Source organism: Euleptes europaea, chromosome 9 (genome assembly GCF_029931775.1).
Source record: "Euleptes europaea isolate rEulEur1 chromosome 9, rEulEur1.hap1, whole genome shotgun sequence".
Classification (NCBI taxonomy): Eukaryota; Metazoa; Chordata; class Lepidosauria; order Squamata; family Sphaerodactylidae; genus Euleptes; species Euleptes europaea.
Window position 1 is genome coordinate 44,034,840 of NC_079320.1, and position 16,174 is coordinate 44,051,013.

Sequence of the window (16,174 nt, forward strand, 5' to 3'; positions counted from 1 at the left end):
TAATTTCACACATTTTATATGGGAAATGTTTCTCATGTAAGTGAGAGAGCTCTAAACAATGGTCTGTGACAGACCAACCCCTTCTGAAGCCAATCTGTTCCTAGACAAGGATGTCATTACTCTCAACCCAATTCAACAGCCTCTTTAATAAGTAGGAGGAGTACAATTTGCCTAAGCAAGACAGAAGGCTGATTGGGCAATAACAGCTTGGGTCAGAACGCTGACCCTTTTTAAAGATTGGGACAATAACAGTATGTCTCCAAGATTTTGGAATGCCCCGATGACTACAGGAGCAAGAATGTCAGCCCACCATTTACTATTCACTTTAAAGAGTTTGTAAGGGATTAGGTCAGGACCTAGGGGAAAGGCCAGTTACAGTAAGGTGGAGAGGGATGGTGGTGGTAAAATGCTTGAGCTTTGTTTCTTTTGGTCATAGTTCTGCCAAAAGGCTAAACAGTGCTACCAACAGTCAGCAAATGATACAATGAGTAAAAGGACATCAAACTCTGATAAGACTAAGAAATTAACTGGAGTCGAGGGCATGGGCCATGCTGACAATTCCTGCCAGAAAAAAGCCTAGCTGAACAACAGAGCCCGATTCTCAATCTGGCTGGCTTCCCTCTCCAAATAACTTAATAGATATTTCAGGACAGCAGTTCAAAAAGGGAAGCAGCAAGAAAGAGAGACTGGCTGGGAGAGAAGAGGCAAGCAAGTATGCCTCTTTGAGCAAAGGGGGGGGGATATGGGATAGTATCCGTTCAGATAAATAAGTATTCACCAAGTATTCTGGGTGCATCTTATTACCGCCCCCCCAGCCAGATGTAATTAGCCAAGAGGGACAGGGTTCAAGTGTGATCCCAGTGCCCATTGCATGTTGAATCAACACACAGCTGCATACATATGAACAGGGCTATTGTACAAAGTCATAGCTGTGTGATCAATATTCGACCCCTTAGCAATATTCCCTAACCTAGAAACATCTCTGTCACACCTGAACAAAGTAGAGAATTTTTTAAAAAATTGTGAGCTTGGAAAAAAATAGTACACAAACGTTTAACTGTAAACATTAATGCTACACATAAAAAGTTTTTGTGAAAGAAAAATTTGGTTGACTGAATTAAAATGAACATTTGTTTTAGAATCATAGAGTTGGAAGGGGCCATACAGTCCTACTTCTTGTTCAATGCAGGATTAGCCTAGAGCAGCCCTGATAAGTGTTTGTCCAGTCGCTGCTTAAAGATCGCCAGTGTGGGGAAAATTTATTTATACATTTATAAACAGGAAATACATTTATAAACCAATAATCATATATTGTTTTATCCAAAACACAATTGGTATTTGTATTTTGTCACCAAAACAAGGAAGGCAAATAGGATAATGAGAACGAAAATCAGTTTTCCAGCATTCCAGCAACTTATCCATCCAAGTAACCATTAACCAGGATGACATACAAGATGCTTGCGGATGCAGTATCATTCTGAAACTATCCCTCTGTGGGCCAAATTAGATGTACAATATCACTTATTCAAAAGACTTTTGAAAATTAGTAACTCTTCATATAATTTGTTTCTGATAGATTTTCTCTGATGTGTCTGGTGCTATCTAGCATCAGAGATTAGGCCAAATGAGCAAATAAACACACTTCAAATATTTTAATGCTCATAGCTACTAAGAAACAGAATACATTTTTTATTTCAAGTATCTAAATTATTTGAGAACGCATACAAAAAGGAACACATTCTAAACAGCTGGATGGAAATTATTTTAGAGTGTTGCCTTTTCATGGAAACATAATTTTTTTCCAAAGGCCCACTTTGGATGAAGACTCTCTCTCTTTCTCTCTCTCTGTGTAGAGGAAGAACGTCAAATGGATGAAAGGTGAATCTGAAGCCTATTCATGTGTTCGGCAGTACACCATCATAACTTTAAAAATAAACTTCAAGTGAGAGGCAAAATGGTTCTTGAAAACATATTTTTTTGTCCAGACTAATTATGAGAATGGCTGCTGCATGTAATTACACCGCAGTCAGTGAGTTAAAACAGAAAGTAATTACAGTTTGTGAAAACAAGGATTTATTTCCCTCTTCAGAGCCCTGCAACTTGCTCTAATCTGGGTCTGTACATTCCAGGCATATTAAACTGAGACCTAGTACAGCTTCAATGCAATCTCCAATTCAAGCAAACTGTCCATCTACTACATGGTAATCCCAGCTGCCAATCTGAAATAAACCAGTTAGTCAGAGCAGACACAACCTACAGAAACAAATGTCACTCAATAATGTTCAGAGGCAATGGGTTCATGGATAATTTCAAACAGTATCTCTGGCTGGAACATTGATGTGCTCATTGAGAACACCTAAATCTCTCTGGCTACTGGAAATAAGCAGATAAAGCGAAACAAGAAAAATAGGTCTGTGAATACTTCAAAGCGACTAAGAGAAAATGCCAAAATAATTAGAAATAAAGTTAAAATAAGAATGACTGGATGTGATGCATGTATGAGGACAAATATGTTGAGGATGGAACAGATTGTATTATAGGAATTGTTACTTTTATTTTCATACTGTATAAAGGTAGCATTCATTCAGACTATACTGCCTCATTTTATAGTTAACTATTTTCTATAGCCTACACTCCAGGGGCCGATGCATCAAAGGTTGTAGGCAGACTCAACCTTGGATCAAACCAGAGAATCATGATAGGAATTAAGTCCAATAAAATGCCATTTCACTATCAGAGAGCCAGGTCTCTGTGAGAAACTGACACACTCATGAATCAAGGGCTTGCCTTGTGACTCTATGGGCTCACGCTTCATGCCAACCCAAATCAATGACAGTGTTTGTGGGACAATACACTGACTTTCCATTCCACTCAATGAGCATCCCTTACAATACAAACGTGTCCAGTAAACTAATCAAGTCCTAAGTCAGCCCTATTAGCATCCCTCTTGAACTAACTCAGGCCACACAAAAACCTTGTTCCTCCCACTGGCAGAAAAGGGTGCAAATGTAGAGTATAAAAGGATCGCTATTTAGCCCAACATTTTAGCTTAATTTTAATCTCCCCACCAATGTAACTCTTAACAAAGTTCATACTTCAGGATCAAACAATTCATGAACATTTTTTTCTTTCTCTCTATTTCTACCTCCAACTTGCTTCAAGCTTGATTATTCCCTCCCCATACGCCTGGTCAGCTTGACCCCATTTTCAGCCTTTGCTACAACATCTTTTCTCCCCATTCCCCTCTTTGATTCTCTTTAGGGACACTGTATCTACATTCATGGATGAGTTCCACTTGCATTAGCTGTGGGTGGTCATGCCTAGCTCAACATGACCAATTCCACAAATAATTAATTACTTTTCACTGCATCTCTAGATTAGTGCAACTTTAATTGCATTGCATTTTTGAAACCTGCCTCCCTTTCTTGTCTTTCAGCCTATTTAGTTCAATTAAAGGTCCACCTCTTTCATATTTTTCCAGATATTATACTGAGTACAAACCTATGTACATACAATCTTAGGTTGGGAGTTGCTTGTGAGAAGGCCACATGTGTATTCCCCTCCTTGCTTCCTGGGTGATAGAACCCTCTTGCCCTGTAGATGAAAACCTGTTCAACACCTGAATGTTTAAAGGTCGTTATTTTTAAGTGCAGCCATGACTCACTTATGTGCACTGAGGTCCCATTAATTTCAGTGGCTGTAAGCATGCATAGAGAGCCAGCGTGGCATAGAGGCTAAGATGTCGGAGCAGGTTCAAATTCCCGCTCAAACCATAGAAGCTTGCTGGGTGACCTTGGGCCAGTTACACACTCTCAGCCCTGACCCTGGCTAGTATTTGGATGGGACACCTTGAAGGAATACCAGGGGCATGACGTGGAGGCAGGCAATGGCAAACCACCTCCAGACATCTCTTGCTTTAAAAGCCCTACGTGCTCGCCATAAATCAGCTGTTACTTGATGGCAAAAAAAAAAAGTCTGCATACCTGTAGACAGGACTACAGATAAGGACCATAATCAAGTAGAAACTAAACAAAAGACATGTACCAAATACAAAACAAAAATCAGAGAAAAACATTCAAAGAGAAAATGGATTTTTAAAGTCTATTTTCTCTTCTCTTTGGAAAAAGTAGAAAAGGAAAATGCTCTTGAAAATGCGTTATAAATCAAAACATATACACACAGCAGGATTTCAACTCTCTTTTTGCTACAGCAATTTACCACATTGTTTTGAATTACTTTTTAAATTCTAATTTAAAAAAATGGAAGAAAAACATTGTCGAAGGCTTTCACGGTCAGAGTTCATTGGTTCTTGTAGGTTATTCGGGCTGTGTGACCGTGGTCTTGGTATTTTCTTTCCTGACGTTTCGCCAGCAGCTGTGGCAGGCATCTTCAGAGGAGTAACACTGAAGGACAGTGTCTCTCAGTGTCAAGTGTGTAGGAAGAGTAATATATAGTCAGAAAGGGGTAGGGTTTGAGCTGAATCATTGTCCTGCAAAAAGTATCAAAGGTAATGAGCTAATTATTGTCCTGTAAGTATCAAGATAATGTGCTAATGAGGGTGTGGTATGTTAATATGGAACCATTGTATCCTGAAGTGACTAAAGTCCACAATAGCCATGCAGATTAGCTTTGGATTCACACATTAACAGATCACTTCAGGATACAATGGTTCCATATTAATATACCACACCCTCATTAGCACATTATCTTGATACTTACAGGACAATAATTAGCACATTACCTTTGATACTTTTTGCAGGACAATGATTCAGCTCAAACCCTACCCCTTTCTGACTGTATATTACTCTTCCTACACACTTGACACTGAGAGACACTGTCCTTCAGTGTTACTCCTCTGAAGATGCCTGCCACAGCTGCTGGCTAAACGTCAGAAAAAAAAATACCAAGACCACAGTCACACAGCCTGGATAACCTACAAGAACAGAAGAAAAACACTTTGTGCGCAAATGAATTGGGAGCAGGCATTATTTGTGATCACAGTCACATTATCTACTATATATACCATACATAACCAATACTAAAACCAGACTTTATTATTTGCATATCACTTTCGTAGGAAATTACAGCTAGACAACAGAGAAAACAAGGGTGTAGATCCAAAGAGCTGCAAAACTGTAAGCCCAAAAGGACTTCAGTCTCCTCCCCCCCCCACCCCACTTAGATAAGAACACTCTGTGCTCTAGGACAAACAGCTTCTGAAACTGAGAAAAGTTTCACATGGATTTTTAAGTCTTGCAGATGAGTCGTTAAAAGAAACTGATTCAAAACTTTAACTGGAATCAAGAAAGCTTCTTGCATAAGACCAAGTGACTCTTTTGATTCAGTCCTATAGAACATCAGATAATATTGATCACAAAATTTACAAAAACGTTGACGTTTTTTCAATGAAATGAAAACATTTTTCACACTTCACACAGCATGTTGCATGATCTATACAATACCAAGCCTGTAAACAAATCTTGTACTATGGGGGGGGGGGGAATCACAGGGTGTAATTCAGGTGAATATGTATTGTAAGAAGCTCCCAAAACCTTCCTATGGATAGCTAGTAATCATGGGACAAAAAGGCAGGTCTTCCTTTGAACTAGTACCTGACTAAAAACAGAAAGGAGAGGATATGAATAAATGGACAGGTTCCACAATGGAGAAAGTAAACAGTGGGGTCTGTCCAAGAATCCATATTGGGATTGGTGCACATTCAGAAATTGCCTGCAGCCAGAGGAGATAACTCATTATTCAAAATGGCCAAAACCCAAACACATTGTGAAGCACTTCAAAATAATCATTCCAAAGGATGACTGAACATGGTAGATAAAATTGAGCATAGGTAACTGCAGCTGTGTAATTCCGATTACCAAATGGTGGGGCAAAATCTGGGAGAAAGAGTGTTTCCATCAATCCCTTCTCCTTCCTGTAATTTCCCCAAGAGAGTATAAATAAAAATGGAGGGTGGAACTAGATGTGACAAACCCACAGCTCCCTCCAAAAATGGCAACTGTGTGTATAGCTTCCCATCTCATAGTATCTTGTAGAAAATACTTGTTTTCTGCAATTATATACTGGATAATATGAGTGAAAAATACTCAGCACAATGATACCAGGGCACTAAATAAATTATATATATCCAAGGCTCTTTTTCTACTGGTATGGAGTACCGGAACCTTTTGGGGGGGGGGGGCTTTCCCAAGTCCGAGGTGGAAATCAGTGCAGCTTTATATATGAATATCACACCTTTTGTTTTTACAAAATATGCACTGTATATATTACAGTAGGCGAGAGGAGAATTTTACAAATTGTTGTCATTTGTGGCAGCGGTTACATGATTTTTGAAACACCTACTTCCATGCAGATTTCTGAACTGGATTGGCCTCTGTCTCGATTCAAGAAAGTATGCAACATACTGATGTTTAAAAACTAACGAAATCATTTGTTAAGAAATATAATTTGAAACAAAGACATTGTCCCACCTAGAGGCTGGCATCCCTACTTCCTGACACTATGTTTCTGCCCCTTTTGGCCTTCAGGAAAGCATGTATGACCTGGTCTGGATTTGTGAAATGCTGTATTTCCTAATACTAATGATGATTGAATTTCTCGATGTTTGTTATTGTTAAATTATGACTGTGGGCAAATCAATCGTGGGGATAATTTAGAGAATTGCTTGAATGAGTTATATGTATAATTTGTTTAAACTTTTGCAGTCAGTCACCCTAAGTAGAAGGGCAGCATATAAATAGTTTAAACAAAGAAATAGATTGCTTACCCAGACACAGCAAATGGTGTAGTATTGGTCCATCAAAATGATGGACCAATATATATAAACAACATACAGTTGTTTATTTTTTACAGCAAATTGATCAGCTTTATATATAGTATATTGTTGTCTTTAAATCCTACACTTACTACAGTTGAAAATAGTTTCAAGCACAAAATCCTCACCTCAGACGTTCCTTATCCAATCAAAATAATTCATGTCCAAGAACAAAGTAGATCCTCTAGAGAAAAAAAACCACCTCTTTTCCCTCGAATACATTACCTTCATGGACCTGTTTTTCACTAAGCTTCAGAGAAAGAGATCAGAGTCCAGTGTCTAGTACTGTTGACAAGCTAGACTCCAGGTGGCCATGAAAACAATGTTTGGTTTTGATATGTTCTTTTTGTTTTTAAAAAAATCTGGTACTGTTTTATGGTATTTTAAATGTAGGGTTTCAATTAAAATGAAACTAATCCTTAACATTTATTTAGCTTTTCACACACAGTTCCTGTGCTGCTCTGTGTCACGCAAACCATCTGGGCAGCACACTTCTGGCCAGTGATTCTTCGAACATAATTTGTTTCTACAATACTTTTGAGTAGTGTCTAAATGAACTCTTCACTTATTTTTAAAAAAACTCAGCAACTTGTAATCGCATTGCTCCATTTCTAAGACATGAAGCAAAGATTGTGCTTATAAACAAAACATACTGATAATTTAAAAGTATTTAGCAACTGTTAGACTATGCTATAAATACAAATGTTGTTTAGACTTCTTGAAAGATTCACTGTCAGCATTCTTTCTCTGATTTAGAGCTGAAATACCTGACTCCCACAGTGAATGAAAAGGAAGAAGAGGTCAAACATACTTTCCTTTTGCTAGGATAGCAACTCATGGCTGTCATGAAGCAAGGGTCAAATAAACTAAACACTACTGAGACCACTGAAGCAGAGAAAGCTCCTAAACTGTAAATATTTGAAGATTTCAGCTTATATTTATAAGGGTACAGTCTAAGTTGCATAAAACCTCCCCACATACATTAATAAATGTGGAACAAGTGTCTCCTAATTGATAGGGTACAAGTTGTTTTCAAATTTGGAAGTGTTAATGAATACAGCAAACTAAAGCTCATAACACCGATGGGTTTTTTTGCTGATTGCAATTCATGTCTTAAGAATAATATTCACTAGGAATTTTAAAAAATTAATTCAACTATAATGTCTTGGGGCTTAGAGTAGCTTCCATTGTCTAAAATATAAATGTGTACACAACCACAAACATACAGATATATATTGGTCTCATACCTGCCCGTATGTGGACAAATGTTAGCCTGAATAAAATGTACTATTTTTGGTAAATGTTTAGGACTTGTCAATCTTCCAGGGGACTAGAGTTCTAGATATGAGAAGTGGCCTCCAGGACCTCTGTGTCCCTTCTAATCATTTCATGCATAGGAGCTGGAAATCATCTACAGGTTTCTAGAGTGTGAGGACGGCCTGCTGTACTCTGCTAATTGGGGGGGCAGATACCTCTCAACCCTGTTTTAGGAACATAAATGAAGTTTCCAAGCGTGGGAAACACAGGGAAAGAAGCCACTGCCAAGGCAGTTTCCAAGGTATGCCAGGAAAATAATAATACAAAAGAAAGCATCAAAGACTGAGATAATGCTCTGTACAACAACAACAAAATCAATATAGTAATGATAAATAAAACTGAAAAATCAGGATACTTTCTCATTTTTTGCAGTCTTACCATCTCCTGATCATCCACAAACTTGGCAAAAAGTAACAAAGGAAATGTAGGTTATGGTGTACAAATAGGTGGATCTCATAACCTTTGGACTACTTCCAACTATCTGAATACTACTCTCTATATATGAAGTTTTGCAATCTCACTTGTAGGTAAGCAACCTGTTCTCCTATAATGTGGTTTGTGTGCAGGTGCACATATGGGAAACTAGTGAGCTAACCTTCTTGGACAAGGGAGTAGGTGAAGTCAGTGCAACAGAAAATTGAGTATCACCCTTGCAAAGATAGGTCAATCCATGAGCACACATCCAAAGCATAATGCTTCACAAATGTTGACATCTGCTATCAATTGGCTGTAGTAGGCAGAAGAGGCTGATGCAGCTCATAACAAAGTTTACCATGGATGTGATCCAGTTAGCAAAGCATTGCGTGGCCTACTCAGTGACCCTACTTTGGGCTGCCATAGCTGACTACGAAGTTAGAAACCCTTCTGAATAATTCTGTCTTGCTCAACTTGTGGAACTTCAAAAAGAAGAAAGCTTCCTAACAACTTCAGGAAAATTATTCCGCAAACTAGGAGCAACCACTGAAAAAGCCCTAAATCTAGCAGTTACATTATTGCCACATTACCTCCTAACAAAGAGTCCCATTACAAGACCGTAGCCAGGAGTTCTGTTATGAGGGGATAGGGTTGCCAATTCAACATCATCCTAAACCCTTAGACTCATTGGGTGGGACTTGATGATGGTGGGGCCTGGTAGTGTCACAGTGAATAGTTCTGCTCATAATAGGACTTCTACACACCACTAGGTATATTGCATAGTATCCATGTACAGTTACAACCATGCAGTTTTGAAGAGATAGGAGTCTAAAAAATAAAAACATGTGCATGAATTATGCGCTATAGTTGAGCTTTTAGTGCAAATTATTGCTTCCTATCTTATGTGCACTAGTTCTCATAAGTAGGCATACACAAAAATCTTAGAAAAAGCCATATACCTGCTATGTATGAAAAAGTGATTTACGATAGTACAGGCTGAGTATCTCTTATCTGGACATCCAATATCTGGAATGATCCAAAACCCGGATATTTTGAGCCGGCATTCAGGCATTACTCACAGGCCCTCAGCAGCGCCACAACGTACACAAAATTATTTCAAATATGGTTAAAATTACATTCAGGCTATGTGTATAAAGTATATATATAAAAATGTTTATGTATATATGTATATATATGAAAACATAAACGAATTTCGTGTTTAGACTTGGATCCAACCCCCAAGATATCTCATTATGTATATGCAAAAATTCCAAAGTATTCCCAAATACGGTAAGATCCAAAATACAGACCACTTCTGGGCCCAAGAAGTCCAGATAAGGGATACTCAACCTGTACTAGAAGTCTGTTGATTTAATCAGTGTACATACATTCTCTCAAGAGATAGTAAGGGAATTAAATGGCGGGATAGGATTAAAAATTGTGTTGGGAAAGCTATGGGAGAATGTGTGAGATTACAGTCAATCAGTTCCTTAATTAATAAAATGGGAGATTCCTAAATTACACCTGCCTGCAAATCACTTACTCTGACTCAGAAATCATTCCCAACACTAGTTAGACAGATATGTGTGATTACTGTGAGTGGAAAGTACTCACATATGTGCATAGTGTTTACAGTCTCAGCATTCAGATGTTTGCTTATTCTTGGCACAAAAGTTAATTTAAATAATTTGTCCACAAGTTCCATGGACTGCCTACTGGAATAGCAGTGAAACAAGCCCATCTACAAACAAGGCAGGGGTTTTTGAATACTTGAGGCATCACTAATGCTGCCAAGCCCATGGTGGATGCAGGGAAATCCCCTGCCCCCAGGTCCCATTGCTTCTAGCATCTACTTACAGGTAATTCTTGCCGTAGAGTTCCTGGCACTTCCCAGAACTACCCTTTGTCACTTCTGGGTAGCTCTAGGAAACACCAGGAACTCTATGGTAAGACCTTCCTATAAATGGATGAGGCCTTATTTTTCTTTTTCAGAGGGTAGTTGTGTTGCAGTAGAATAGCTACATTTGAATCCAGAAGCACCTTAGAGACCAACAAGATTTTCAATGTATAAGCGTTCAAGAGTGAAAGCCCCCTTTGTCAGATACCACTGATGAAGGGAGCTTTGCCTCTCAAAAACTTATACCCAAAAATCTTGTTGGTCTCTAAGGTACTACTGGACTCGAATCTAGCTTAAAAAGTCTAATAAAATAAAATAGTCTCCTTGTACAGCACTGTAATGCTTAGGGTTGGGATTAGAGAAGAAGCTTCCTACTCACCTAGATCTGAATTTAGGCAATCTGTACTTTAGCACTACTTTGCTGTTTGGGGCTGCAGTGAGCAGGAAGCTATTCATTTAATTCTGCAGATCAGCTGTCTCATCTTATTGCTACCACAGGAAAGGGCAGTCTTACAACTGTTCACTTCCTCTTTACAAGACCATAACTTGTATAATTTATATATCACTTTACATGCTGGTTTCATTATTCCTTAGCCATTCAGCTAAAGGGAACTTAATGAGCACCTTGCTTTAACTACACTGTCCACTGGAAATCCAGTAGGATGAATTACATTCTGAATCACTTTGCTTAAAGGCATAATTTGTGGGTTTATGGATTTCATCTGTATGTCTACCATTATCATTCAAGGAATTAATATTACATGGATGCAAAGTTTAAAGTTATCAAGAAGAATCAGTGAAAAAAACTATTCAAGCAAACTACACTACTTTGTGTAGTGATAGATAATGCCTGAATGTTATCCTTGCTGTAATTTCTGAGTGTGATAAGCTTTGAAAGGATGGAACCGATCTTGGCAGTTTCCTTTCGAGGGAAAAAATGGTGGCCAAATGAAACTGCTGTGAATTTTGGAATGTTTGAATAAGTCCTTGAGGAGATGGATTAACAGACAGAGAGATGATGAGGCTGTCAAAGGATGAATGATAAATTCATTTATCACATGGATCAGCAGTTTATCACATGCATATCAGTATGATTACACAGAAATATGAACACAAACTGATTCATGTCACTTTTACCCTCACTCATAACTAAAGATGGAATAATTCAACATGGCTGATGGTACTGCAGAACTCTTTTTCAAACCTCAAGGTACTGCATATCAGAATAGATAAATCTTTATGTATTTACAGACATTTTACATTGTGAGCATACAATACTCAGGTTCTACTATTTTTGTGTGGCTGAGATGGTTGTTGTGGAACACATTCTGTTATATACTTCCGCATATAAATATACACACCTTTGCACATACTATGGTTGCCAACCTCCAGGTGGGACCTGGAGTTCTCCTGAAATTACAACTGATATCCATACTATAGAGATCAGTTCCCCTAGAGGAAATGACAACCAATTCTCAGTGAAATTCTTCTCTAAATTCTCTCATCTGCCGGTACCATGCCCAAGAATTTCTCAGGCTGCCGTTGGCAACCCTAATACGCATTATGCATATACATATTAGTAGAGATGTTCTTCTTTTTATATTAGTAAACTACCCCAAGCAGTAGAGAATACCTGCTCATATGAGCAGAGCCTCCTGCAGGTGCCACCCTGCAAATGGCAAGACCAACAACTGCACATAAACATCCATTCTTCCTCGTGGGCCCCACTTTAAGAACGGCCTGCCTGTCGGGGTCAGGCTGGCTCCCACTTCCCTGGCTTTCTGCAAACTATGCAAAACTGAATTATTCAAAGGAGTTTTTCTACTCAGGTAAGAGGTTCAGAAAGATACTTGGGTAAAGGGTTAGAGATGTAGCCTATACCACTATGTATAGTTGCTGTAAGTAGGATCCTACTATATAATTTTTGCATCATTTAACACTTCTTGTTAATTCTTATGCTTTGATTCAGGTTGAAATCTGTTTCAGATTTCTGGTTGGTTCCATATTTCTGCAATCCAAACTCTATTCCACTGTTTATTGTATGTCTCATCTAGTTGATTGTATTGACTTACTCTGTGTAATCTGCCTTGAGTCCCAGTGAAAAAGTTGGGTGGACCATTATTAACATAATTTTTTAAAAAGGCAAATGATGCTTGGTAATAATTACTAGGTAGTATTCCAGGAATACATTTGTGACCAGTACTGAAGGATCTTAGAAGAACCTTCTTCCATTCATAATCTCCTCCATGATTGCAGTCCTGACCTCTCACTGCTCCTTTTCACCCTTATTCTGATTTATTTTGCAGAACATAGAAAAGAAATGAAAGCCAAGTGCAAACCCCACATTCTTAAGAGGTAAAGCAGGGGAAAGTAACATACATTTCAAGAGACTTAGAGGAACAGCATAGCCTTTAAGATACAAAATTATAAAACAGAAATGGATTTATAATTCTTTCGCTAATAAATGCTTGTTTTTAAGCCAAAGCATGTGAGCCTGCCTCTCAGTTATATTGGTAATACAGCTGTTTTGGAACAATTAAAAACTACATAAAAATTTAATGTGCTGCAGGCTGTTACTCCGATTACATCATGGAAATACTAAAGAAGGTAATAAAATCCTTTTATTCCAAATGTACTGATGGTAGTTTGGCACAAGTGTTAAGTATTCAGGAAATTATAATAGTAAGGTTTTTTTTTAATTCTAACATTCCAGACTGCTTGGCAAACAAACAAACAAAAAAAAGACATATCCTCCGTATTTATATTTTTGCTTACTACATGCTTACCTAGATGCTACAGAGGTTTTATAGCTTCTGCCAACCAGTGTCTCCCCCCTACATCTTCCCAGGAACACCAACCAAAAATTGTGTAAAGAGATACCAGTCAGTGCTTTCCCACCTCCATTCCAATTCGCTGGCTGCTGCTTTCAAGGAGTGGGAAAAGCTGAACGTGATGATTCACATCATGTGTTTCTTTTATGAGATGTTACTGGAGAGATGTAGGTTGGCATCAGCCATGCGTTCCCTGAAATATCTAGTTAGGTCTTCAGTCATGATTTTGCATATATAATACAAATCTCAAGGCTCCCCACTGAAACACAGACTCCAGCAAGCTAAAACAATTTATTTAACACTGGTTTTAAAATCTTTTTTAAAAAACCCACACCAAAATGAACATGTTTCTCGTTCCTTGACTATGGAGAAAAAGTAGGGTTGCCAGCCAAGCACTGGCAATCAGTAAGAGAGTCTGGGGCAGCAGGGGAAATGTAGTTGGGTTTTATCATATAGTTTCAGTTGAACTGAAAGTGTCACTCCGATGCAATGATGTCACTTCCAGGTTCATGCCAGAAGTAATGTAACTGCATTGATGCAATATTGTTTTCCCTTTATTCCCCCCCCCCCCGCATTACTGAGTGGTGATGACACAACTGGCAGCTCTAAGAAAAAGCTTGAAAACCTACAGGCCGTAACTAGGAAATTTTCAGCAATCTGAACATGGTACAACCTAATTCAAACTGTTATGCTTTACCAGAAAACATGGAAGCATGAGGTCTCAATCAAAAATATTAATTGATTGTTCATGATAAATAGGTTGTTGTGATAATAAGTAGAAAGAACAGTGGTCTGTTCGTGTGTGCATAGAATGGAGAAGTTCACCCAGAACAGTAGCCATTTTGAATTCAGACGTAGTAACAAAAAAAAAAAAAAAAGTCTGCGCATGCCGTCACACTAAAACTGGGCTGTGTTTCCCTCAGGAAGTTGTTTGTCTTGGCATTCTCTTTGCCTTCCTGCTTGAGGCCAGCAGCACCTGTATTAGCTTTGCTTTCTGGAAAAAAAGGTACCCAACTAGAGATGAGATGAGTAAACAGAGGCTAGGTGACTGCTGCATGACTAATAAATTGCAAGGCTGATTTATATGATGAACAACCTCATGATCACCAGCAGAAGCCCACCTTGTGAAATGACCTGCCTGAGGAGGTCAGGAAGGTCCCTCCCCACTTCTATCATTCCACAGAATATGCAAAACAGAAAGGTTCAGGTGTTCAGAAGTCATTCTGATAAAGGGATTAGAACTATAGTACAATGGAAGACTCCTTTAGGGAACATCTATAAGGAAACAGGTCTGTAGGTTATTGGAATGTTTGTTATATTTATCATCTTGCTTTTACCACATTGTCAAAGTACAAAGATAGTGTAATCCACTCTCTGCACTGTTTATAGTATATTACGCCTTAGACAGTTTCTGTTTGCATTGTTTCCTAATTTCTGTAATCCTAGTCTGACTGCCTTATTATTTGATGTCTTCTGCTGTCTGAATTTTTAAAGAAATATTTTGTAATCTGTCTTGAGTCTCAGTTCATTTATATACATGAACTATATAAATAAGTAAATACACTCCTCCTAAAAAAATTAATTTTGCTGGATTGTTTGATGAATGGTTTACAAAAGCTCCACAAAGTCAATGTTCCTTAGCAAGATTAAACAAAAATAATGCTATTAACATACACAGACATATATAATGAATACATTCAGGAATCTATGGAATATTTTTTGGAGATTTTACTCTGTCCTACATTAATGAGCTTACCTCTCTCAATACTGGATCTGTTATCGAGTTGAGATTGACAGCTCCTTCATAAGTCAAATAGTAGAATACGTTCAGGGCTCTAACTGCCTCAGGACCTTGCTGTTTGTAGCCAAATATCAGATCAATCCACTGGTGGAGCTGGCAGGAAACAAACTCACTCTCCAAGGCCTGAAACAGAACACAACACCCTTAATATGGTTCCTGAAATGTAGTTCCTGACAATAATTTTATTTAAATAATGGAATAGATATAAAGACGACATACATAAGAGTCTTAGAAAAACATATCCAGAACTATTTATGTGTTGCCCAGAGCTGAAGACAGACACTGATGTGGAAGGTGGAAGAATACAGCATAACTAGGAAAGCCACACTAGCACTTCTGAGCCCCACAATGCTACATGCCATTCTTGTAACTCCCATTTGCTTCATCAGCTGGAAGGCAGATCACAGTTGGTAATGGTTGTCACCATCCTTAATACATACTGCCATCCTAAGTGGAGTTTTACTCTTTTAGGCCCACTGACTTCAGTGCTTAGAAGAGTTTAACTCTGCTTAGGATGGCACTGCAGCTGTGAAAGGAACACATTACAAAACCCTAGATAGGAATTTCTACCCAATGCTTCCTTGAAATTTTTAGAACATAGTGTTGATACAAATTTGAGATTTGTCATGAGCTATTTAAAGAACCTGTTACAAAAAGCATTTTATTGACATAAGTCTGTGTTACAGAAATGTAGATGGCTTTCATGAAATAACTTTCAACAGTTGGGAATGTTGCAATTTTTAACTTCACTCATGATGGACAACATGGGATTTACACAGCCCAACTATGCTCCAACAGGCCTCATATATTGTGCTTACTTTGCAGATTTAATTCAGCAACAGATTCTTCCATAGAAGCATTATGAGGCAGCATTAGAACATCTGTGCTAAGAATGTATGTCTTTACACTGCAGCTATGGAGGGCTGAATGTGCAGTGAACATTTTCATTATTCACGTTGAAGTCAGCCATATTTATGCATTGATATATAATGGTTTACAGTATTACCCTCCTCCTTTAGCCTGAGCTCCATTCCTTCCTCCTTTACCTGTACTACTTTATCACCATACACCTGTCTTTGGCC

At 38.3% G+C, this 16,174-nt stretch overlaps 1 protein-coding gene across 2 annotated transcripts in view; it reads right to left on the reverse strand.

Annotated features, from left to right (window-relative positions):
• LRBA (LPS responsive beige-like anchor protein) overlaps positions 1 to 16,174 on the reverse strand; it is a 445,808-nt gene that overhangs the window by 42,108 nt on the left and 387,526 nt on the right. For both annotated transcript variants that reach the window (XM_056855892.1, XM_056855891.1), the window contains one exon: positions 15,048 to 15,215. In XM_056855892.1, coding sequence (XP_056711870.1) covers positions 15,048 to 15,215 — 168 coding nt within the window. The remainder of the gene's footprint in view (positions 1 to 15,047; positions 15,216 to 16,174) is intronic.